General features: G+C 39.0%; 2 protein-coding genes across 5 annotated transcripts; both read right to left on the reverse strand.

Moving 5' to 3' along the window:
- Positions 1 to 665: 665 nt before the first annotated feature.
- Positions 666 to 8,656, reverse strand: drc5 (dynein regulatory complex subunit 5). Its single transcript, XM_084737676.1, has 5 exons — positions 8,532 to 8,656; positions 7,974 to 8,150; positions 6,694 to 7,256; positions 5,505 to 5,954; positions 666 to 4,153 (listed from the first exon to the last, which is right to left on the reverse strand). Exons 2-5 carry the CDS (start codon positions 8,128 to 8,130, stop codon positions 3,983 to 3,985), a joined length of 1,341 nt encoding a protein of 446 aa, XP_084593802.1. The 5' UTR covers positions 8,131 to 8,150; positions 8,532 to 8,656; the 3' UTR covers positions 666 to 3,982.
- A 5,519-nt stretch (positions 8,657 to 14,175) lies between these two features.
- rnf8 (ring finger protein 8, E3 ubiquitin protein ligase) lies at positions 14,176 to 23,020 on the reverse strand. Of its 4 annotated transcripts, none has more exons than XM_084737905.1 (9): positions 22,772 to 23,020; positions 22,413 to 22,541; positions 20,217 to 20,665; positions 18,859 to 19,066; positions 17,972 to 18,034; positions 17,699 to 17,788; positions 17,497 to 17,604; positions 17,052 to 17,256; positions 14,176 to 14,596 (listed from the first exon to the last, which is right to left on the reverse strand). In XM_084737905.1, exons 1-9 carry the CDS (start codon positions 22,892 to 22,894, stop codon positions 14,379 to 14,381), a joined length of 1,593 nt encoding a protein of 530 aa, XP_084594031.1. In that variant the 5' UTR covers positions 22,895 to 23,020; the 3' UTR covers positions 14,176 to 14,378. The 4 variants fall into 4 exon arrangements, with proteins under 4 accessions (XP_084594031.1, XP_084594030.1, XP_084594032.1 ...); XM_084737904.1 differs by having other exon boundaries at positions 14,176 to 14,599; positions 22,772 to 23,019; XM_084737906.1 differs by having other exon boundaries at positions 14,459 to 14,599; positions 17,045 to 17,256.
- Between the last annotated feature and the right edge of the window lie 304 nt (positions 23,021 to 23,324).

Raw genomic sequence — 23,324 nt, forward strand, 5'->3', positions numbered from 1 at the left:
TGTTCTCGCAACACACAGGTCATCTATGCAAGCCCCCAGAACTCAGGATAGTATTCAGGGCAAAGGTTCTGCTTTGCAACAACATCCAAAAACCTGGTTATCCCTCATTTCCCTACACCTTTTAGGTTTAGGACACAGTTAAGCAGCCACTTAAATTTGCTTTGCAAAGGCTTCAGCAAGGATCAACTGTGCAACAACCAGAATTTTCTTTTTTTAAATGAGGGGTTTGCAAACTTAGGATGTTGAACCAAACTGACATAACATTACTAAGGTTCCCACTCCAGATGACAAAGGGAACGGTACAGACCTGTTCCTCTCCAGAAGGTCGGCTGCACCAGCTATTCATAAATCAATTTCTAAGTCCACTGGCTAGCTTAGACTCTAGCTAGCTTGTCTTAGAATGTTTAAGAAATTGACCCATTTTAAGTCCCGCCCATTCTTGCCCTGCGCTCCAATAACAGTTGAGCAAGCTGGTACCCAGCAGGCCTTTGGTCAACTTTCTCCTTTCCTGTTTCCTGTGCTTAAATATGTTATGTGCTAAAATTGCCTATGTCGAAAAGAAAACCAAATTTTAAAGAGAGCGAAAAGATGTTGATGGAGGACCTGTAAAAGTGATGTATATTTAATCACATCTTAAGTTAGCTAATGTTAGCAAAGCAATAACAGATCTGATAACAAATGTTAGCATGCTAGCTATATAGCTAGTTAATCTACATCAACTGTTAGTTAGCTAGTGAGGTGACTTTTTGCTAACATTAGCTAGCTGTATATGACTATATATCACTTTTGCAGTTCTCCCAGCAACTTCTTTTAACTATCTTCTAAATTTGTTTTTCTTTTTGATATAGACAAGCCATATCTAAGTACAGAAAAGCTGAAAGTTGACCGAGTTTCCAAAAGGGGTGAGATTTAGGGAAGGGTCAGTTGTTTAAATGTAGACATTGCTGAGAGATAAATGAGTAGATTAATAACTCTAATGTCTGTACCGTTAATATGAAGCTACCACGAACAGCCGATTAGCTTAGCTTAGCACAAACACTGGAAACTGGAAAAAGAGCTAGCCTGGGTCTGCTTGAACAAAATCCAACTATCAGCACCTCTGAAGCGGTGTAGCTGTGATTTTATGGGGCTACGTGTTGGACTGAAAGGTGTTACCTTGTAGCTATTTTCCCCTGCTTCCACTCTAAGCTAAGCTATGATACTGGGCTGCTACCCTTCTATTTACTGACTAGATATGAGTGTTGAACCGATCTTCTTATCAAACTCTCAGCAAGAAAACAGAAAATGCTAATCAGTGTATTTCCTAACATGTCAAACTATCCCTTTAAATGGTTAGTGGGTGGTGTACTACACAACCTTTTTGAGCAACATGTACAGCATTTTTAACGTAGCAGGAAACCAAATGAGACGCAGGGATTGAAATTCATGCATTAATTCATTCTGTTTCTTTAGCCAGTTATTTCTGATTCTGGGTCACGAAAGGCTGGATCATATCCCAGCATGCATTGGTCAGACAGCAGGGAATTATGTCAAGTGTAAAGAAACCACAAGGAAGAGCATGCAAACTCCACAAGGGATTGAAATTGTACTAAAACATCTATATAATTTTGGATTTTAGACACTGTTTTATACTGAAGTCATCACATTCTCTCATCTATCATTAGCCAACAAGCCTCTAAGATGGCTTCACTGTGATATACATACATAGTCATGTGTAAGAATAGAAAAATGTGTTTACCAGTGCAATGTTTACGTAACAGCAGTGACAAAAAAAACAATATAAATCTGACTGGAAGGTTCATAACGAGACATTTTTCCTTCATAGATGACTGTTAGCATAAAGGCTTTTGTCATGCAAAGCACTGAACCCTTTATCATGTGTATTCAGTAGATTAGGTTGTTATGATATGTACTCTTTCACTCAAGAATGCTCTGGGCTTCGTCTTTTTACATTTAAATGATTTTGTGGATTTTCAGGACTGTAGAAAGGCAGAAAGGATTTGTACTGTAAATAAAGTAGAGATGAGAGGTTAGAACGACTGTCGACGTAGATCTTGTGCTTAGCTGAATGTGTCACGCACACTTAGAGGTAAATGAAGCAGGGACATTTTTGATGTGCAGATGTCAAATGGTGAGTTTGTTAAGTCACAAAAGGCAATACAATCCGTTGTAAAATGTTTCAGGCAACACAGCATCTTTGTGCTGCTTTTTTATTTACGATTCTGAGCTGTTTTTGTTTCTCTTTAAATGCATTTTTACATTTTTTAAACCACATTTGATACACTGTAAATTAACTGAAAGTGTCAGAATGACTTGACTGATTGACGGTCAGATGCACACACATACACACTAGAAAATGTTTGAGGGATGAATGATAGTGATTACTGATCTAAAGAAATCAGTATTCTATCATATGTAGATTGCTTTATGTACAACATCAACCTACAGAATAGCTTTGCCTCTTTTTGTATGATTCTAGCAAACAACTGCAGATTTTGCAAGATTAAAATTAAAAACTGGGAAAATGTGACATTCATTACACTACATTGTTTCAGTGATGCATAGCAAATGTGCTACTATTATACTATTAGCCAGTAGATATAGATAAGAAAAAAACAACACAAGTCTGTATGTAATCCAACACCACCACAACGTTGCCTTGATGTTACATAAGGACTGAATACCAAATCTGTGTATCAAAATGGAAAAAAGGCTCCTCAATAAACTGAAATGCTCACTAAATATGTGTCAAAAATTACTTTATGACATTGGTTACCACTTTGTGTACTGTAAACTGAATAGAAACTGAACAAAAGGGCTGCTTTGCGTTTTTGTGTGACAAAATTTTGTACAAAATCAGCTACTTTTTTTTACTTTCGCCAAGGAGATTGGTGGGGGATTTTTTGTCTGTTTTTCCAGAAAAACTACGGTGCCAATTTTCATGAAACTTGGTGGAAAGGTGCAGCATGGACCAAGCAGGAACCCATTAAATTTTGGAGCAGATCCAAATCACAAGGCAGATACAATAAGTATTTTTCATTTTCCTTATCATAGTGCATTTGGCCTTGGCAGAGGTCTGTGTTCTCCAAGTGCCCTTCTAGATTGAGATGAAGAGCTGGCGTTCAATGAATACAATGGGTGGGGTGGGGGAACGGAGGGACAGGACTTGATGACCAGTACAGATAGGTTTGTATTGCTATGCAACGGTCCTTGATGCCGGGGATGACTGTCACCACAAGACTCATTTTGAGGGAATTAAATCACCCTCTCCGCCTTCCTTCCCTCCTTCCTTCCAGAGATGGTTGGCTGAGATGATTTCAGTCATACAGATGGAAAGACTCAGGTTCTTGAGAACAAATTAAATCTAATACAAGAGGGTTTTAAGTGGTTATGAACCAGTCTCAATTTAATACCGATGTCTCTATATGACCTACATAAGAAAACAAGACCTTGTACAAGAAGACTGGCTATTTTTATGCAGTTGTTCTTAATGCCTGCCACCCAGGTACGATTCTCTGAAATAAGAAGAAACAAGCCTGTGTTTACATTTTCCTTATGCAAACTTACAGTGAGCAGTATGTTGGCAAGTTAAAAAGGAACAGGAGGAGATTTTCATTTGGATAATATAATTTTTTAACATTTTATGGTTAGGGTGGAAACACTACCACTTTTGTCCACTGGGGCCTTAATAATCAACATAATATGAAAGCTCCCTCTAGTAGCTTTTAATAAAAAAAAAAAAAAAGTCTCGGCTACGTGGGCCTCATTTCTTGCTTAGCTAGCTGAAGTTAGGGAAGCATGAGTAACTCACCCAGCTGTACAACTGGTAGCCTTTTGCTATTATTCTACTGTATTCATTTTTCTCTGAGCTTACCTGTTACTTGACTGTACTGTGGAATTTTCTCATTAGGCTCATAAAGCCTCAAAATCGAATATTTTAAAAGTATATGGGTGAGTATTTAAAAAAAGCAGCTGTTGAGGTCTACTTGGTTTTACACTCTTGAACACGTCTCTTTTGCTCGGAACTCTGATTGGCATGAACCACCTGGTTAATGAAGGAAACGCTTTGCTCATCAACCTCCGTCAGACGGATATCACAGTCTGTGATGCAGGTGTTGAGAGACATCGCCTCCTCCAGAGCTTTACCTCCATCCTGCACACACACACACACACACACACACACACACACACACACACACACAGGTAGGGAGAGAGAGAACAAACAAACACAATTGGCACTGATGCATGTCCACGTTGGACACAGCAGAGGATGCTGGTCTGAGAAGTTCTGAGGAGAGTCTTGACAACCTTGAAAAGCTCTCGCTGTCTGAAATATCCCACTATTTCTAAACTGCTTATTGTGACTGTCACAAGTGTTTTATTGTTATGTCTGAAACAGCCATTTCTATTTTTGTGAGGAGTCGACCAAGGTCGCAGATATTGATGGTACTGCACACTGTATTTCTGCTAGGTGGGTGATTTTTGATCCTCCGCAGTGTATTCCAGTCACAGATGGCCTACTGTACAAAGAAATCTTGAGGAGGAGACAGCATGAGAGGGGGAAAAATCTGATCTACCTCTCATGGGGACTCAACACTTACTGAGCTTTCCATTATTGCATGCTTTCCACACATATCTATGAATAATTGAAAATCCTTGTACTTTAAAGGTATTCTGTCTGTTACCTCCTTCACTGTACCATGTCTATACAGGCACTAGAAGAAAATACAGTGTTTCAAAACACACCAGTATTTCAACGTGCTTCCCCTGATAAGATTTCAAGAATGAATGTCTGTGCTCATGCTTATGGTAAAAAAAACCCCACACATCTTAAAGGATTACTTACAATGTTGTGTCTTTGTTGTTAGAAACCAGCAAATAGTCACATTTTATTTGATGAAATCAGTGATTATTTTGTATTTTGCTTTAAAATTACTAAAATTATTAATTGATTACTGAATTATCTTTCTATTGAATGGCTAATTCATTAACTGACTAATCATTAGGGTTGGGAGATACGTTAAAATTTTCCAACAAGCCACCTTCAGCCCAACAATAAGCAATTGCTGATATATTGGAGCAGGTGTGTGTGTGGCATTGAAGCTCAACAGAAACCAACAACCTTGATTCACTGAGTTAGATGTAAATCTTTTCTGGCTTTACATGCTGTTTTTCCCTGCTGCTTCTCAAAATCTATCAAAATAAAATGACCAAAATTGCACCCAAAAAAACAACCAGCAATGGACTCAGTCGCCCAACACTGCTAATATTTTTGATGCATTGCCATGAAACTTGTAAGATAAACAAAACACGTTTGTCTAATGAAATTTGTGCGACTTTTAATGTGGCAAGCTGTGTCTGCAACATCCTAAAATTTCTGTACAGAGTTTGAACAGTTTTGATACAGGTGATAACATGGCCTTTTGCCTGGCACCACCCTCAGGTAACACATTATATTTATTGCCCCCCTGATGGTAAGGATCCAAGAACAGTAATTTACTCACCACGCCCAGGTTGTTGCAGGAGAGATTGATGTTCTTCAGGGTGTTATTCTGAACCAGCACTTCAGACAGCGCAATGGCAGTTGGCACCGTCATTTCATTGGCTCCCAGGTGCAGGTGATGTAAGACATTGTTGCTGAGCAAGGCCTTGCAGATAGCCTGACCCCCCTCATCTCTCAAACGGTTGAGGCGCAGGTTGAGTGACAGAAGAGTGGGGTTCCTGGACAAGGCGTGGGCTATAGCTTTGGCTCCTGGGCCTGTGATGTTGTTGTCACACATGTTCAGGGTCTCCAGTTGACTCCTGGTGAGCAGTTTGCCGACGGCTCGGGCTCCTTTGTCTCCGATCAGGTTGTGAGAGAAGTCGAGCTCCCTCAGGGACGGGTGGTCCAGCAGGTATTTCACCAGCAGCCGGCACTTTTTGTCATCAATGTGGCTTTGATGGAGCCTTAGAAGCTGTACAAACAGACTATTGTGAAGATTAACAAGACTACTGTCTATGGTGAGTAATTATGATATTATATGAGGCTGCAGTGAAAACGTCACTTAGGAGTACAGATAAGATGTTGTGGGTCATAGGGCATACTGTTTTTGGACAATATGTATGACAGTATGATGTTTCCATTTATATAAATGCTATTTACAGTAGGAGGCTTGTACAAGTAGGCTTTGTACAATATAATTTTTCTCTGTTTTATATCCTTGTAAATGAACTATCTTTGGACTGTTGGTTGGATAAAATAAACTTAAATTTTCATCTGGGAGATTATGGTGGGCATTTTCTGATACAATATTATATACGATTAATTAAAACATCAATCAACAGCTTAATCGATCCTAAATTGTGACCCTAAAATCAACTCCAATAATCTCTTGTACAGTTCCCATATCATGCACGGAAAACAGTAGCAGATATATGCTGTGTCCTCATGCAGCACTGCAAATTAATGTGACAAAAATGTTGTGTCAAACAGTGACTTATTTAGGTTGCAGCCAGAGGCTTTGCTGTCTTTTCTTTGATGTAAATAGAGTATGAATTTAATGCTTGGGTAGTGCCAACAACAATTTTCCTGTTTCATGATATTGGGGACTTTAAAATGTCTGTAAACATTGTTTTGTAACTGGCAATAAAGTCAACAAACATACTCCAATCACTTTGCATGTCATAAACCACTGAGGAGGAAATAATATTCACCTTCAAAGTCTTACAGGAGTTAAGGGCCTTGGCGAGGGACTCACAATCCCTGTCAGTCATCTCAAACATCTTCCATTCAAAGTTCATACCACAGTTTTTGACCCTGAACACCAAATGGAGCTCCTCTAGGTTTGTCAGCTTGTTCAGCAGGATGTTAAAGTCAAAGTGGTCCATCGACGGTCCATCATACTCATTCTCACTTGCCACCTCGGATTCCTCATCCTCTGTCTGGGGCTCCTTGATAGGCGGCAGGAGCTGGGAGATGTCCAGCCTCTTGACGTAGTCCTTACAAAGTGGAACCATCTCTAGAACTTTCTGTGTGTCCGTTACATCTGGGATAAACAGCTCAATCATGTTCTCCATGTGCCTCTCAAAGAACATTCGTTTCCAGCTGTGGCCGTAGTGAGAGACGTCACAATGGTCCCACCGCTGCTCGCAGCATCGCTTCCAATAGATGCCATCATTGATCAGGTTGGTGGTCACGTGCAGGTTCAGGGAAGTGGACAGTCTCTCCTGCACAAAGTCTTTATGGATGGGTGTCAGGTCTTCAAATATGGGCTTTTCTGTAATCAGTTTGCATTAAGTTCCATGTAATAATGTAGCGTTCAATTAGCTTTATGATATCTTGTTTAGAGCCAGACAGATATATCAGTTGGGCGATATTATCGGCCCGATATTGGCCTATCACAGCTATACCAGTCTATATCAGTATTGGTAAGTATTGGTTGTATCTTCCAATTGTGAACAGAACAAAACATCTGAGAATTTCACCATGGACTTTGCAAAACACTGACTGACATTTTTCACCATTTTTTCTGACAAAAAACAATACAATGAAAAAAAAATCATTAGTTGCAGCCCTAAATCTATACAATATTGACCAACATATCTGAGATTTTTACTCCCTATTATCTGCATTGGCTATAAAAATCCATTATGTGTCTGGGGCTAATGTTGTTGTGCTCAGTTTATCTTTATCACCATTTCAATCTCTTTTTTTCATAAAAGCCCTTCTAGGAATGGGCGTCGCAAATTAGCATTCCCTGTAACCACTATGATATTTCTGATCGGACAGCTGTTTTCAATTTGTCTATGTATATTATATCTGTCCCTGTCTAATAAAACATATAACATAACATATTTGCCTCCAAAATGTAGTGCAGTAGAAGTCTGAAGTAGCATAAAAACACCTAAAAATTGCACTTATTTATAGTACAGTTACATTCCACCACTGATTGTGTATAATCATAATAATAATGGTACCAAAAACAACAGCATACCTTCAAAGTTGCTCATGATGCTTTGCAGACAGAGGTTTGTTAAATTGGGCACTATAGCCAGAGACCAGTCTGGATCTTCAGCAATGATCCTCCTCATCTTTCTGTCATCTTTAGCTGGGTTGAGTTTGGCTCTTGGAGAATAAGGGGACCTGGCCATTGTTGTGTGCAATCTATTCTCTGCTTAAATAGAAGAAAATATTAAATTTCACATAAAAAAAAAATCACACTCCAGAAATTGTTGATATATTTTAGCTTATTTTCTGTAGTGGTAATGTAATTAAATACATTGTTAGTGAAATATAATTAGTTATTATAAAGTTAGCTAGCTAACGTCAACAGGCTGCTATACACATTCTGCTGCTGCCCAAACAGTCTCTGAAGTTAGCTAAGTTAGCCTTAAGCAGCCCCTTCATTCTCATGTTAGCATTAGTGCGACTAGCTACCACAGCTATAATTAAGATTACATATTCAAGTGGTAAATCAACATAAATTTAGGTCAGTGCTGGTTTCATATAATTTAGCTAGTTCAACAAACACAACCCCATGTTCAAACGTTACCTGCAGTGAGCTGGTCTGAGCTTCATCCGTCTCCTTGGTAACAGAACGCTCTTAGTTTACGTTAACGGTCGTGTACAGAAGGGAACTCTTGATTTGCGAAACTCTCGCGAGATTTGTACGTGTTGTCTCTTCAGTGTACACCTTGTCCCGACAAAGTATGTTTTATAAAGTAATAGTAACGCTATGGTTAAAAACTGGGTATGTTTAGTGATAGAAAACACCAGGTTACGGAAATATCATGGTTTGGGTTCAAACGATCTCGCGAGATATTTCGCGGGTCTGGCGTTCCCTTTCACGGATGACTACTTTTAAACCAGGAAATTTCAGCACTCAGCTCTTGACGTTTGAAAACTGTGAATGAAATGCAACATACGTTTTGCTCAGAAGATGCGGTCCTAAGTGTCCAAAGACTATATACACGACACGACAAACACGTGTTATATGTAACATAAAACAATATATATATGTATATCAATATACTGTGCTGTGGAAAATAGCACTCCCCACAACCAACTCCCCCTTTATTGTGATAGATTTCTCTTCTGTGTCGTCCTCATTGTGATGATGAGTTCAAATGATCTATTGTTAAATGTCTGTTCAAAATCCAGAATGTTCTGGTACACTGACAATGACAGAATGGAATGGTTGTTAAACTTTAATTTATATAAGTTGGCTATCTTGCTTGGAAAAAATGTCAGGATGGTTTACTTGTTTATTTGTAATTTATGTCACTACTCTGGTTTCTGGTCTGTTTCTAAATAATGGGGCCTTGTATGCCTGTTTGGGCAGGGCACATTATTTGTGCATGACACAATAATAAAAATCAAATCAAATCATGCTGTAGGGAAAGTTGTATATTGTCTGACAGATACTTAAGAAACTGACTTATTCAAGCAGAAACTGACTTTTGGCAGTGCGGCAGATTAACTGATTTATTTGATCTAACTTTAAATGTAATGTCATAAACTAATGTGTGTGAGAAGGCTAGATAGATGTCCATCCATATCCTGATTTATTTGAATACTGCCTAGCTTCCCCACATGCAGAGTTAACAAGAATGAAAAGGGTCATTTTCATTGTTTCATTCTTTTAATCATAATTGCAAATTACCTCAAAGGCATTCTTATCTGTTAATTGTTTAACAGAGAGATAAAATAGAGCAGCCTGGGCAACACCCCAAAACGAAGATTAAACTGTCTAATATTTATTTAATTACAGTAATATTTTAGCAGTTGGACATGCAAGGAGAACACTGATCTGAGCGCTGAGGGAGTTTGTTTTTATGTCTGTGTGACATCAGTGTTGCAGAAGGATTGGCCTGATCATGCTGTGAAGAACATTTGGATTCTACATAACTGGCAGATGGACCACGGATATGGACTATGAGCCTCCTGGATACGAGCACGCTGGAGTGAGTCCATTTTTCTAACAAACAACAACACAAAGCATGTGCCAATATATAAGAGGTTAGACATTTGTAAAGACCACCTTAAGAGAATCCTGATTATTAAATAACATGGAAAAGAAAGGTCCCGCCCATATGGTTTTCTTATCCTCCAACCAGTCAGCTATAAAGCAATACTGAGATAAATTAAAATTCAGATTCCTAGTCATTTATTTTTAAAATATCAGAGAATAATCTCAAAAGCCATTTGTTGCTTCCTAGAACCTAAGTGACACATTCAAGTTGTTTTGTCTGACCAACAGCCCCAAATGCAAAGATATTTTATTTATGCACTGAAAAGAAAGTTTTTTACAAGTTAGATGAACACAATTGTTTAAAATCACATGTACTTAATAATCTGATTGTTTTTCAGTGCAACAGTTTGCGTTAATACAACTTAAATAAAAGCCGTCAACTTAGAAGTTTCCAATTTTACAACTCAATTATTTTCTTTACCCAGAAGTGAAATACTGTTGATTCCATGTATTTCCTTTCTGATTTGTGATAAAATAAACTTTTCACAGTGATGAACATAACAAAGCATCAAATCTGTGCTTTTTTTTTTTTTTTTTTTTTGCTTTAAAACATGACTGAAACAATCAACCAATCAACCAAATCTTTAATAGACTAGTTTCAGCCCGAGCTATTTTCATCAACTGTATAATTCTAAAATTTTCATTCGACCACACATGGATGGAACCAGGTACATGATACTGCAAAACCTGCGTGTGTTTCCCATGTGGATGGACAGACAGAGGGACAGAGAAGAGAGAGAGACGGCTGTTACTGGCATCATAAGGTTGCTCCAAGAGTGAGATGGAGGGTTGCACGAAGGAATAAGAGGCTCAAACTGTAGCCCCGAGGCAGTCCATCACTGTCGTCCTCATGTAATACAGCCTGACAGACACACGCTTCCCTCGTACTCCGGCTTTAATGGACTGGCGTGACATCAGCCATCCACAGCACAGGAGAGAGGCAAACTGCTGCTTTGAGCTGCTGTCCCAGTGCACTCTGGGTAAAGTCAGTGTGAGATGAATCATGGTGTTGGGTGTCCCTGAGTCTGCAACAAACAAGAACTGTGCAGGTTCACTGATCAGTCTTGGCATGAAGCAGCATGATTCAGCTGTCCAACGCTGTTTAGGATTGATACCTTTAGGTAATGGTAAATAAATTGGATGTTTCTTGGAAGAAACTGTGTAATTTTGTACTATTTATACACGGGGACATAGCAGGGATTATATAAATACGGAGGTCAAGTCCCTGCAGTCATCCTTCTTCCAGTCAAGTCAGTATTTTTCATATTTTATTTAAATTTTCTGTAAATAAGCCCCAAATGCAGGTTTAAAAGCTTGTTATAATGAAAGAAATACTATTGACCCTTCATAAGTCCCGCCCCTTTCCAGTCTGTGCTCCAATGACAGTCAAGCAAGCTGAAGGCAACTTTCTCCTTAATGTTTCCTGTACATAGATATGCTGGGCGCTAGCCTCGTTTTTTTGAAAAGAAAACCACATTTTGAAATTGGCTAAAAGATGTTGCATGGAGAACTGGAAAAGCAACAAATATTAACATTAAGTTTGCTAATATTAGCAATATGCTAATATAGCTAGCTAGTTAGCTAGTGTTTATTTTGTTAGTCTGCTGGAGTTTCACAGGAAAAGTGTGTTGCAGAATCTCCAGAACAATGTAAGTGAATTGCGACCTGTTTTCAATCGAAAATGTGACCCTATATGTTGCTTTTACAGGGAAAGGAGAAAGTTGAATGAGTTACTAAGTTTACTTAACTGGTATTGGAAAGGGCGAGATTTAGGAGGGGTCAGTTGTTCATGTTGGCTCATTGGAAAGGCCCTGCATCACTAAATGGAACAGGACTTTAATTATCAAATATATAAAGTATCCAGTGGTGGAAAGAGCACTGGAAATCTGTACAGGTACTGTTACATAGCTAAGTACTGGTGTAAGAAATTTACTTGAGTAAAAGTACAAAGTCACAAAACTAGTCAGAGTATAAGTTACTGTTAACTGTGATGTCACAGGCTCCACCAAATGGCTGAAAGAGGTGCAGTCATTGATTAAATATTGATTAATACATTTTTAATTGGTTAAATTATTAATAGCAATTAATCGATTAATCATTAATCATTAACATCCTGACTCCAAATGTGTGCTGCTGCAGCGTTTTGTTTTGTTTTTTGTTTCATTGTCATGGTTTACATTGGCCCGTTTGTGATCAGATGACCTGATTGGCTACTAAAATGCAGACGAAAGGTTTGGATATTAATTCAAATGGTACTCAGAACTCAAAAATGGTTTTAAAAGCAACTAAGTAGATTACATGTTGTAATGCATAACTCAGTATAAGTGAAACTACAGGCTTGAAAATCTACTTATAAAAGTAGTAAACTGAGTATTGGTAATTCTTTCATATCAAGATGCCTGCAGTGAAAATGGTCTATTCCTTTGGATATCAACAACTACTTATAAACACAACAAACAGAGTCATCACTGTCTCATTTTTTCCACAACACTAAATTGCAAAGTCCTTCTGGGACCTTATTAAGAAATAAAAAGGTTTGAATGTTTAAATGCTCACGTATGAGACCAAGAATACTCCTCAACAGGAAGCCAGCAAATAACCTGACAGCAGAGCAGCATATTGCCTCATATGTCACAGTAAATACAGGCTATTTCACATGGCTATTGGAGTATTGAATACATGCAAGGATTATTTATGGTTGCCTACCATTAACAGCCTGAGTCCTCTGGTGGACAAAAGCAGCTCCAACACCCATCATCTGCTCGCTTCACCTTCTGTCTCACTGTCGAGGCCGCTGCCAGCACACTTTCATTTGTTTTCAGAGCCTTAAGGAGCTGTTGCATTAGTTGCCAGGCAACACAACATGTGCATGATTACGAAAAGATGGAAGGATTTAGCAAAATGATGAGTTTCTGTCCAAGACGAAGACCTGTTTTTTAAATGTGGTACCTACTCCTGACTGTTGACATGCAGATATAAATGTGTACTACTGTTGAAGTTATTGCCAATGACTTTTCGGGACTTTTACATGTATAATATATAGCATCAGACCAGTGGCAGTAATGATCACTGGCACACTTAAAAAAAAAAAAAAAACAGTCTTAAAATAACAGCTAACAACTCAGCTTTTGCTTGCTTGTGAACTTAGAGTGAACTTAACATTTCTCATATAATCTCACGAGGTGAAAGCACTCAGCAGTTTGTTTATGTAAGTCAGGACCAGTGAGATGTGAGGTAAACTCCGGGGTGTTTCCAGAGGGAGTGATTAATGCTCTTCCTTAGTTTTCAGAAAAGCACCACGCAGCTTGTGTGCCAAGCCAGACAGCTCTCAGGTGGGTATGTGAATGAATGGAAAGTAGGGCATTGCTGAAAGAAACATAAAATAACAAGCAGGGGGAAAAATGCCAACCACTTTGGTGATAAAGTGAGGTTAGTCATTGTTCAGATACAGATAATATTTCTCATACACTTGGTCTTACAATTAACATGTTTCTAACATGAGACTTGGTGGTATGATTCTAGATGTTCAATGAGGTGTCTTTGCAAAGCCCAAAGGATATTAAAAGACAAAAACCACTCCAGCACAGCTGCAGAAGAACAAGCTAGTTGGCTAGCATTTTGCTAACATTAGCTAACGTAAGATGTGACCATAATATGTGGCTTTTACAGGTTCCCCAGCAACATCTTGTAGCCATCCTCAAAATTCGGGGTTCTTTTCAATATAGACAAGCCTACCACATGGTATATCTGAGCAAGTTACAAAGAACAGGAAGAAGAGAGTTGACCAACGTACCAAACTTGCTAAGTTATTATTGGAGAACAGAGCAAAAAGGGCCGTGATTTAGGAGGGGTCAGTTGTTCCATTGCCTTTCCCGTCCCTCTCTGCTGTCTCTTTCATAAACCAAAATAAAAAACAAAAAGAGAAAGGCCTGATTAATCTTAATGCTTCTTGAGATATTTCAGTCTGGTCCAAGATGGTGGACAATTCATAAGGTCATGCCAATAACATGGCTAAAAACAGAAATGTACTGTTTCCGTATCAAAACTTCTGAAATCAGGCATCATAAAAAAAATGTACTATTTATATTAGATGAGACTTCGAATTTACTAGTTCCTTAGAACCATAAACACGATGTTTGGACAAAGTCAACATGCCGGCAGGAAAGACTGTGAAAATGCATACGAAGAAACTTTATTCCTTTAGTTGAAAACAAAGACAATAAGACAACGTGTTCATTTAACAAAAAGAAAAACACAGCTCTTTGCTGAACTTTGTTAAACTCATGATAAAGACTCATGAGTCATTTGCATGCTACCTTATCAATTCCAAAAAGTCCAGTTCACATTACAGCCCACACGAGAAAAGGGCTAATCCTCAAACTCGTCGACACTTTCATCAGAGTAAGCACTGTAGGGAGGACTGGAGTCCAGGTGGATACTACTGTCCGTGTCCACAGACACCACAGAGCTGATGCTGCTGGTACCAATGATGGACACCATACTGCCGTCACTGTCGCTGCTGCTGCTGCTGCTACTACTACTGCTGCTGTCGTCGTCATGGATCACCATCACCTGAACAGGGTCAGCTGCTGGAAAACGCAGAAAAAGAAACACTTTCTCTTTACACTCATCTGAACTGAGTCTTTCTTCTGCCACTTTCAACTTGACATGATTCTGTGTCTTTCTTATTGTCAACAAATCCCATGAGGAGATTAAAAACCAACAATGAGTCAGGTAGTCTCTTAATGCTTTCAGACTTTCCTATCCTGCATGTGGCTCTCAGAAAAAAAAACAAAAAAACAAAAAATTTTTTTAGGGATTTTCCAACACAGCTGGACACTACCTTTCAGCAAACAGACAAGTAAAAAGGTCTACAGTGACAATTTTCAGCTGTGGGTGAATTATGTTAATTTTTTTTTGTTAGGCTTTCTTCAACATTTTTTCACTAAAGAAAACAAGACAATAACTAAGGAAAAACTAATTCATGGTGACGACATCTACTGATACTTTGATCAAAACATGAAAACCAGACAGAAATGTTAGGAGGAACGAGTTGGGAAGAGATCCATCCTATCAGAACTCCTTTCTCATGTGTGTTAGGGAGTTTAGACATGTAAAAATGGATAGTACTGATCTATGTAGGAGGTGAACTAGCATGCAGTTGCTGCATGTTTCATAAACTGTTAACAAATGCCAACATTTTGGATGAAGAGATGAACAGACATGGATCATTTTCAGGTTTGATGTCAGTGTCAAGGACAACCGTGTGGAGAAACCACACCAGTTTATGACCAGTAAAAACTAAATAACTTCACAGAATCAACTCATGGTTGGTTTGGTCTGTTTATGTGATTTGCTGACAAAAGAAAAAATATAGAATATGATCAGACTGATTCTTTAAAAGTAACTGGGCATCCTCAGTGATGACGGTTAGATATTTTAATTAAGGGGAGAACATATGTCATGTCTCTAAAACTGTGTTTTGAGGATCAGGGATGTCCAGTGTGGGCACAATGACTGAGATCAATCAGACCACATTTCTTGCTGTTTTTGATCAGAAATCCTGTTGAAGAATTGAGAAAACAAAATCCCCCAAAAGCATCTGATTACCTGGCAAGTCTGGCAAACAAAACCTGTTAGAAGTTCCACAGGCTCAGGATATTTTTACTGCTTCAGCTGAGACAAATGTAGAAAAAAATAAATATATCCCTGTACTCTTAAACATATTTGTGAAGCATGAAGCATAGTCAGAGTATTTCACCAAATAGAATCATGCAGTAGAGGGAAAAGACATGAATCAGCCTCATTTTGCTGCCACCTTGTGTTTGAAATTTTCACTGTCCACCACATTCTGGACCTATGACCCACCCCCACCCCCGTCTTCCCTCTCTCCACATCTATTTAGCTGAGAAAGGCTGAAGCAGCGAGTGTAAACACTCATTACACACCATGAAAATAACATTTGTGAGCAGCATCACCGCACCAGCTGAGGGTCAAGCTCTTTGCTCAAGGACACTTCAGTTGTTGCTGCTGAAGGCTGAGAGGAACATTAGTCACTGAGCTCACACAGACATGTCAAGGCTCTGCAGGCATCTGATCTGATGAATGTGGCAGTGCACACTATTGCTAGTAAACACGCTGTCAGTCTTTCAGATATTAAAGCTGTATGGGTCATCTATGAGGTGCCTCGTGCATGAGTGTGACCTTGACTGAGACCATACAGTAAATTACCGTCACATACTGTGATTTGATTTTTGTGTAGCTGAAATTTGAGGGTGAAGTTCAGCACTGTGGAAAAGTTAGGAACGAAGACCCTGTAACATCATGACTGCTGCCGGTTTGCATTTGAAATGAGAATTTTGTACAACATGTTTATGAAGAGGCAGGAAACAATATCAGTGACCTGACAGAACTTAGGAAACAAATGTAAGAGGCAACATGAGAGCACCTTCACGCAGGATTACTTCTAGTTTTCAATGCAAGGTTGAGTCCCTTGATCTGTGTTTCAAAATTCAAAATTCACCACCCACCAGCCAATCAGGATGACATTTTATTGAACACGTGCCTGTTGAATGATCAGACTGACTCTTATCTGTTCCTGTACACACTGTACTACACCCTGGACACATTTCAAGGCTGTGCAGTGACTTGAGCTGCTGACATTGTAGACACCAGCCAGAACATATTTTTTGTATAAAAACTGGGAAGGTAAATGCAACAAACTGCTTTTTATTATATATGACATTATGTCTTGCTTCTGTTGACTTTGCTCAATGTTCTGTCTTTTTTATGTATCATGTTCATGTGTCTCTTTCTCTCTTTTTAATTTTTGTAGGGCCTTTTATGCCTTTATTGTATAGGACAGCTGAAGATGTGACGGCAAAGTCTGGAGGAGAGAGTGAGGGGATGACATGTAGCAAAGGGACACAGCCTCTGCAGAGGACTGAGCTATCAGGGCACCCCATTCATCCCCATTCAAGTTTAGAAATGCTTCTCTAACTGTATTAACTGTAATGACACTATTGGTAACGCACCTCTCACCTTTCCTCTCAGTGATGAGTGTCTGGCGCCTCGTCTTCATGTCCAGACTCAGGTTTTCCACCATGCTGTTGATGCAGTTGTCCAGGGCCAGACAGCGTGTTTGGGACTTGATGGCCTGTCGGCAGATGGGACACTCGTCTTTCTTTTTACGCCACTGCTGGATGCAGTAACAGCAAAAGCTGTGAGCGCAGTTCAGGATCACTGCCTGCAGATGATATCAATGCAGATGTTAATGTTTATTTTGTGTCTTTTTGATCTTCTGAAGCAGCTCAAAGAGAAACACAAGTTGTGAAGTTTTTTGTCCCACATCTGTAAAGAGTTTGTGTCATGATTTCTGTATTCAGTTTTAGTACTTGTTGCTTTCCAACCAGAGGCAAGGATTTGTATGTAGGGACAAAATAGAGCAGATGAGAATAGCAAATGCCAAACTGACTCTTAATTGTACCTCTATGAAGAGCTCAGAGCAGATGATACACTGAAGTTCGTTCTCCAAAACTTCAGTCACTTGTGTAACTACTTCCTCTTTTTGAGCCCTCGCCTTTTCTTTCTCCTCCTGCAAAAACAGATGAATAAATGAATGAGGCTTAGCTGATGCCATGCGAAACTATGCAAAAAGCATGTTTAAACGACTGTTCAAATAATTTTACCTTTGTCACTTCCAGCTCTTTGTTTTTGGCCGACAGAATCTCTTCAAAGCCTTGCCGGGAAAGGGCAAGTTCGTCTATTACTTTCTTTTGCTAAGGATGTTGAAAACAGAAAAAATAAGTAGACATATTAAAAAGAAAAACTATTTTATTTATAATAAGAGCCCTTCTGAAAGACAAGATTTTAACATGGTTATACATCACATTTAAATTCTGTCTGGTTGCTTGTAGTTGAGGTGTAAGAATAAATAAAAGCACCAGTTTTATGCTGCATACCTCTTGCAAGGCTTCTTCCAACTGTCTTTTCAAAAGCTCCTCTTGTTGTTGTGTTTTCTCTGCCTAAATACACAAAAAGTTAGACTTAGATATGCATCCACTATTCACACTGTACTGCAATTCTTTTTTGTTGTTATTTCTGGACAATCTGTTGGCCCACACCACAAACAGAACAGAAACATTAGACCTTTGGTAAAGTATGAGAAACAACACATTTTATTTTACATTAGTGTCACATAAATGAGTGAAAAATAACTTCAAACTTTCGTGTGCTGCACAATGTGGGCAAAGCATCTTAAAATGCTGGCTTAAAATAAAAGATTAAGTTTGCTGCAGTTTAGTGTCTAACTTGCAATATTACGTTTATTTGGGACTTTTTAATAGTAGAACTTCATTAGGGTACGGGAGTTTACCTTCAACTTTTTTGTTCACTCGTCCCTGTCCTATGCACCTGTCTCATTAAATAGATGTGTGAAGTGTTCTTTTTGTTCTGATTCAAATTGCCAAAAAAAACCTTACATTTTCTCACATACTGCAAAACCTGTCTAGCCATGCAGATAAGTTTCAGTTTTATGTGCGTGGGTTTCAGGATATCAGCTTCTTTACAACTTGCGTCACCACCCAAATACATTTGTAGTAAACAGTTTCATGTGTGCTAAAAAATAAATCCGATGGCAAGAAATCTCAGAATTGAAGCACATAAATTCAAAAATGCGTGGCACTTTAAATGGTCATGATAGTATTTACTCAGTTGTCTTTATTCTGTAATTTGTTGTATATGAAGCTGTTTTTGTGCAAACATCCATAAAAGCCATAAACTAGCCTATATATGATAAATGGACAAACATGATGCACACAGAACAGCAGTATTTTCAAAAACCTCTCACCTCTAGCTGCCTCTTAGTCTCACTGAAGGACTTCTCCAACGTTTCCATGCGGTGCATCTTGGCCCGGAGCGCCTCCAGCTGACCCTGCAGCTCCCTGACCTGCTCCTCTCTGAGCGGGTCGGTCTTCTGAGGCTCTCCCCCCAACGAGGCGACCTGTCTCTGGGTGTTGTCCACCTGCTCCCTCAGCATCAGAATGTTCTGGCTGTACCTACAAAGATCAGTAAAAGACACAACAAAAGTATCTTTAACTGCTGGTTGCAACACGAGTGTCATAGCAACAGTTTGTATCTATAATATTTTTAGATTTGACTAGATTAACTAGTTGCTTATTCACGTGCATATTAATTGCATTGATTGACACTTTATTACAAAGCACTTATTAATGCCTTATTCTGCATGACCATATTCTACAACTACTAGGCCATTAACCAAGAGTTAACCAAATTACTGCATGATTCATATTTGGCAAGGAAGTTGTGCATAAATTATGATCTTAATATGCATAATATACAAGGTGTAACCCATCAACTAAGAATGGGTCTGTCAGTTGTACCAGTTGTGGACTATACTGGATGTACTAAGTGTGAAGAGGAGGAAACTTTAGAAGAGGGGACCTGCGTGGGTTAATAAGTGTCAATGTGAATGTGAAGCATATTCTGAGTTAGAAAGACTTATTTGTTATTTGGACACTAGTAACACATGTAGCTTTGTGTTTGTTATATAGGAATGAGCCATAGTATAGTAATTCATGTACAGCAACTTCCTTACTTACTACTGATAAGCAGAAATTAGGGTGTAGAGAGAGAAAACTCTTGTTTAATGGCCTCATAGATGTAGAATATGGTCATGCAGAATAAGGTGTTAGTAAGTGCTTTATAACAACTCATAAAGAATCAATATGCTATTAATACACATACTAATAAGCAACAGGTTAATGGTGAACATGTGTAACCATAGATCAGAGGTTGTTAATGTGGGAGGCAGGCCTCCTACAGGGTTGATAAACATATTTTTGCAGGTTGGTTTGTAGCTCTCATAATGGGTTGTGTGGGTGCGGATATTAAAACACCCCACACATCACTAATCGCCTTGATACAACATGAAACAAAACAAAAAAACATATATCTAAATCCACGATTATTCAGTTACGAAAATAACTGTTAGTAGTATAGTTTGTAATAGTTTGTGATCCAGATGGACAGAAAAGTCTTAAAGGAATCTGACAATACTTTAAGAACTGTAGAAAGGGATTTCAAATCAACCTTTTATGGAAAGATTATGATGGATGAACCTTTCAGAAAACTGATGCTCAGCTCTGTGACTGTATGTAATGTAATGATAATAAAACTGGATCTTACATCTGCAAGTTGTCCAGGTCACACAGAGTGTTGGAACCATCTGTAGGCCGGTCTACTTCCTGGACTTGTCTGCTGGGTCCAGTTTCCTCTGACTGGCTATGACTGAGCCTCTGCTGGCGTTTCACTGGTGACAGAGGGCAGGGCTTCGCAAATGACTTGTCTGCAGCAGAGCAGCGGTAGAGTTTGGGCTTTGAGGTAGACGGCTCAACATCCTCCACAGTCAACTTCCTCTTGGGCTTTTTGGAAACATGAGCTGCTTTGGCGCCCTCTTTATGTCCCTGTGCCAGGTACAGTTTAATGTCTTTGAGGGGCCGCTGGACGAGGATGTAGTCAAACTCCACTTTCGTTCCAATCACAGGAACTCCGAGCTGTATGGAGTCCCCGAGCCTCAGCTGATGGGCCTCTTCAGCAGGTATGCGGTTTCCGTTCACCCACACACCATTGAGACTCTGGGAGAAAAAAAACAACAGAATCTTTTTCAGGTGCAGTTAAATATAATAAACAAAGAACATCAAGAACATACACTCTAGGTGCACCTGTAACATCTAATACAAAACTGTGTGGGCAAATAGTCTAACAGTTTAGGAAAACTGTTTCTACAGAAAACTGCAAGGAATTTAAGCATTTTCACCATCTAAAATCCAAAAATCCAGATTCACATAATCCTTAGAAAGCCTGTGACCTTTAACCCCTCTCGCAGCACTGCATTAAAACTCCAAATAATTGTATAAAGGGTACTACATGGACTCAAGAACACTTTGGGAAGCTGTTGTCAGTAAACACAGTTTGTTGCTGCATCTACAAGTTCAAGTTAAGACTTCACCATGGAGAGAGTAAAACTTGTATCAACAACATCCAGAAGTGCTGCTGACCTCTCTGGGCCCGAGCTCATCTGAAATGGACTGATGCAAAGTGGAAAAATGTGCTGTGGTCTGACAAGTCCACATTTCAGATTGCTTTCAGAAATCTTGGATGTAACTTCCACACTAAAGAGGGGGACCATCCAGTTTGTTATCAATGCTTACTTTACAAGTCAGCATCTGTGGTGGTATGGGGGTGTGTTAGTGCCCATGGCATCATGTCACATCTGTAAAGGCCCGATTAATGCTGAATGGTACACACAGGTTTTCATGCAAAAAATGCTGCCAGCCAGATGACGTCTTTTTCAGAGATGCCCCTGCTTATTTCAGCAAGACAATGTCAAAACACACTCTTCATTTACTACAACAGCGGGGCTTCATAGTAAAAGAGTTCAGGTACTAGACTGAGTTGTCTAGTACAGTCCAGACCTGTCTCCCACTGAAAATGTGTGGTGCCTTGTGAAGCACAAAATAGGGTAACAGAGACCCTGGACTGTTGAGCACCTGAAGTCATATGTCAAGCAAGAATTGGAAAAAATTTCACTTTCAAGACTTCAGCACTTGGTGTCTTTGGTTGCCAAAAGCTGAGTGTTGTTAAGAGAACCTGTGACGTAACACAGTATTAAACAACGCTCTGTCCCAACTTTTTTGGAATGTGTTGCAGGCATCAAATTCAGAATGAGTGTTAATTCACACACACACACACACACACACACACACACACACACACACAAAAACAAACAAATAAATAAAATTGATCAGTCTGAACATTAAATACCTTGTCTTTGTATTGTATTCAATTGAATATAGGTTTTAAAATGTTTGTTACATTCTATTTACATTTTACACAACATCCCCCTTTTTTGGAACTAAGATTTGTAATATGCACAGATGTAACACATCTGTAATATATCTAGTGACTGTATATTAATATATTTTGAACAGTTCGCAGGATTTTCACACTTGCTTATGTTATTAATATAATACACAGAATCATGGGTTACATCTCAGACAACATATAGAAAAGCAACGCTCTTTATCATTGTCCTTAGTCTATATATTGTTTTGTTTGTAATTTTTATCTGTTACATATTTAATAATGTGCTTACCAGTTGTTTTTTAACAGTTGATTTAAAGGGACAATTACTTCGTTGCAACAATGGCAGATGTAGAATTTAAAGAGTATCAAGATAAAGCAAGAAAGTCACACAACTTATTTCCATTGCAGTACTTGTTGTAGTTGTATAAGGGGTTGTTTATGCATTAAAACGAATAAAATATAAACAACAAAAGATGATGCAATATTTATTTTTGAGCTCCTCAGAAACCCGCCTACCTTCCTGTCTGTCACTGTCCACTGTCCATCTTCCCTTTGTTTAAAAGTACAGTGCAGTCTGGAGATCATCAGAGGACAACCTGGAGACAACAGCTGGTAGGTGACATCCAGTCCACGTCCAATGGTGATCTGCACAGTCCAAAAACAATCAAGTCAACAGTTAGCTAGCTAACTCTCTGCTGTGCAGCTCTTTTAGCTCTTTAAACATGTGGATACTCATCAATAACGACAAGCTAGAGAAAACTAAATGGTGAACCATGAACGCAGACTGTGATTTATGTGAAAAGTCTGAATCTATCGTGAACTTGAGCAAGTTTTAGGACAAACGTAGCTAATTAGCTTGCATTAGCAAAGTGCACCTCAGTGTTGTCGAACAAGCGAAGCCAGTCTGAATTTCTTCCGACTCTCATCAAACATAAAACCTCAGAGTCTGAACATTCATCCTCTTCAGCCGCAGAGGACTCTGTAGTTACAGTCTCCATCTTATCTCATTCTGTCTGCGGCTAAAACGACCTGGAACACAGCACTTTTTGTGTTGTTCCCCCGTCCATAGCTAACTAACGTTACCACTGTGTCAAAGTGGAGAGTGGCAGGGCGACACCGGAACACGACTGGCCTGTTTTCAAAATAAAAGCGTTAGCTGAGCGCAGCCACCAAAATGAACATTTTTCGTACTTATCTCTTCGGAGTGGTTGTGCATTCGCTTTTGCACACCTAAAATAGGGAAACTCCACTCTCCACAATTCCATTGCAGCAAGGATATACTCCGTAGAAGACAATCAAACAATATAAAACTAATTCAATTCAACTTGAAATTTAATTTCCTTAGAATAACTCGACGTATTTTGTTCAAATAAAAAATATAGACCCATGACAATTATTTAAAACATAGTAGTGAAATCTGCTATTGAT

Source organism: Lutjanus erythropterus, chromosome 15, assembly GCF_056507025.1.
Source record: "Lutjanus erythropterus isolate fLutEry1 chromosome 15, fLutEry1.hap2, whole genome shotgun sequence".
Lineage (NCBI taxonomy): Eukaryota > Metazoa > Chordata > Actinopteri > Lutjaniformes > Lutjanidae > Lutjanus > Lutjanus erythropterus.

Coding starts and splice junctions, on each gene's coding strand:
- rnf8 (XM_084737904.1), bottom strand. CDS start 22,894: ATGGAGACTGTAACTACAGAGTCCTCTGCGGCTGAAGAGGATGAATGT. Junction 20,666..22,412: donor GGACAGTGACAGACAGGAAG/GTAGGCGGGTTT, acceptor TTTTTCTCCCAG/AGTCTCAATGGTGTGTGGGT. Junction 14,600..17,051: donor ACTCATCACTGAGAGGAAAG/GTGAGAGGTGCG, acceptor TGCGTTTTCCAG/CAGCTGACCCTGTTCAGGTG.
- drc5 (XM_084737676.1), bottom strand. CDS start 8,130: ATGGCCAGGTCCCCTTATTCTCCAAGAGCCAAACTCAACCCAGCTAAA. Junction 5,955..6,693: donor ACTCCTGTAAGACTTTGAAG/GTGAATATTATT, acceptor CTGTTTGTACAG/CTTCTAAGGCTCCATCAAAG. Junction 4,154..5,504: donor CCTGCAACAACCTGGGCGTG/GTGAGTAAATTA, acceptor GTGTGTGTGCAG/GATGGAGGTAAAGCTCTGGA.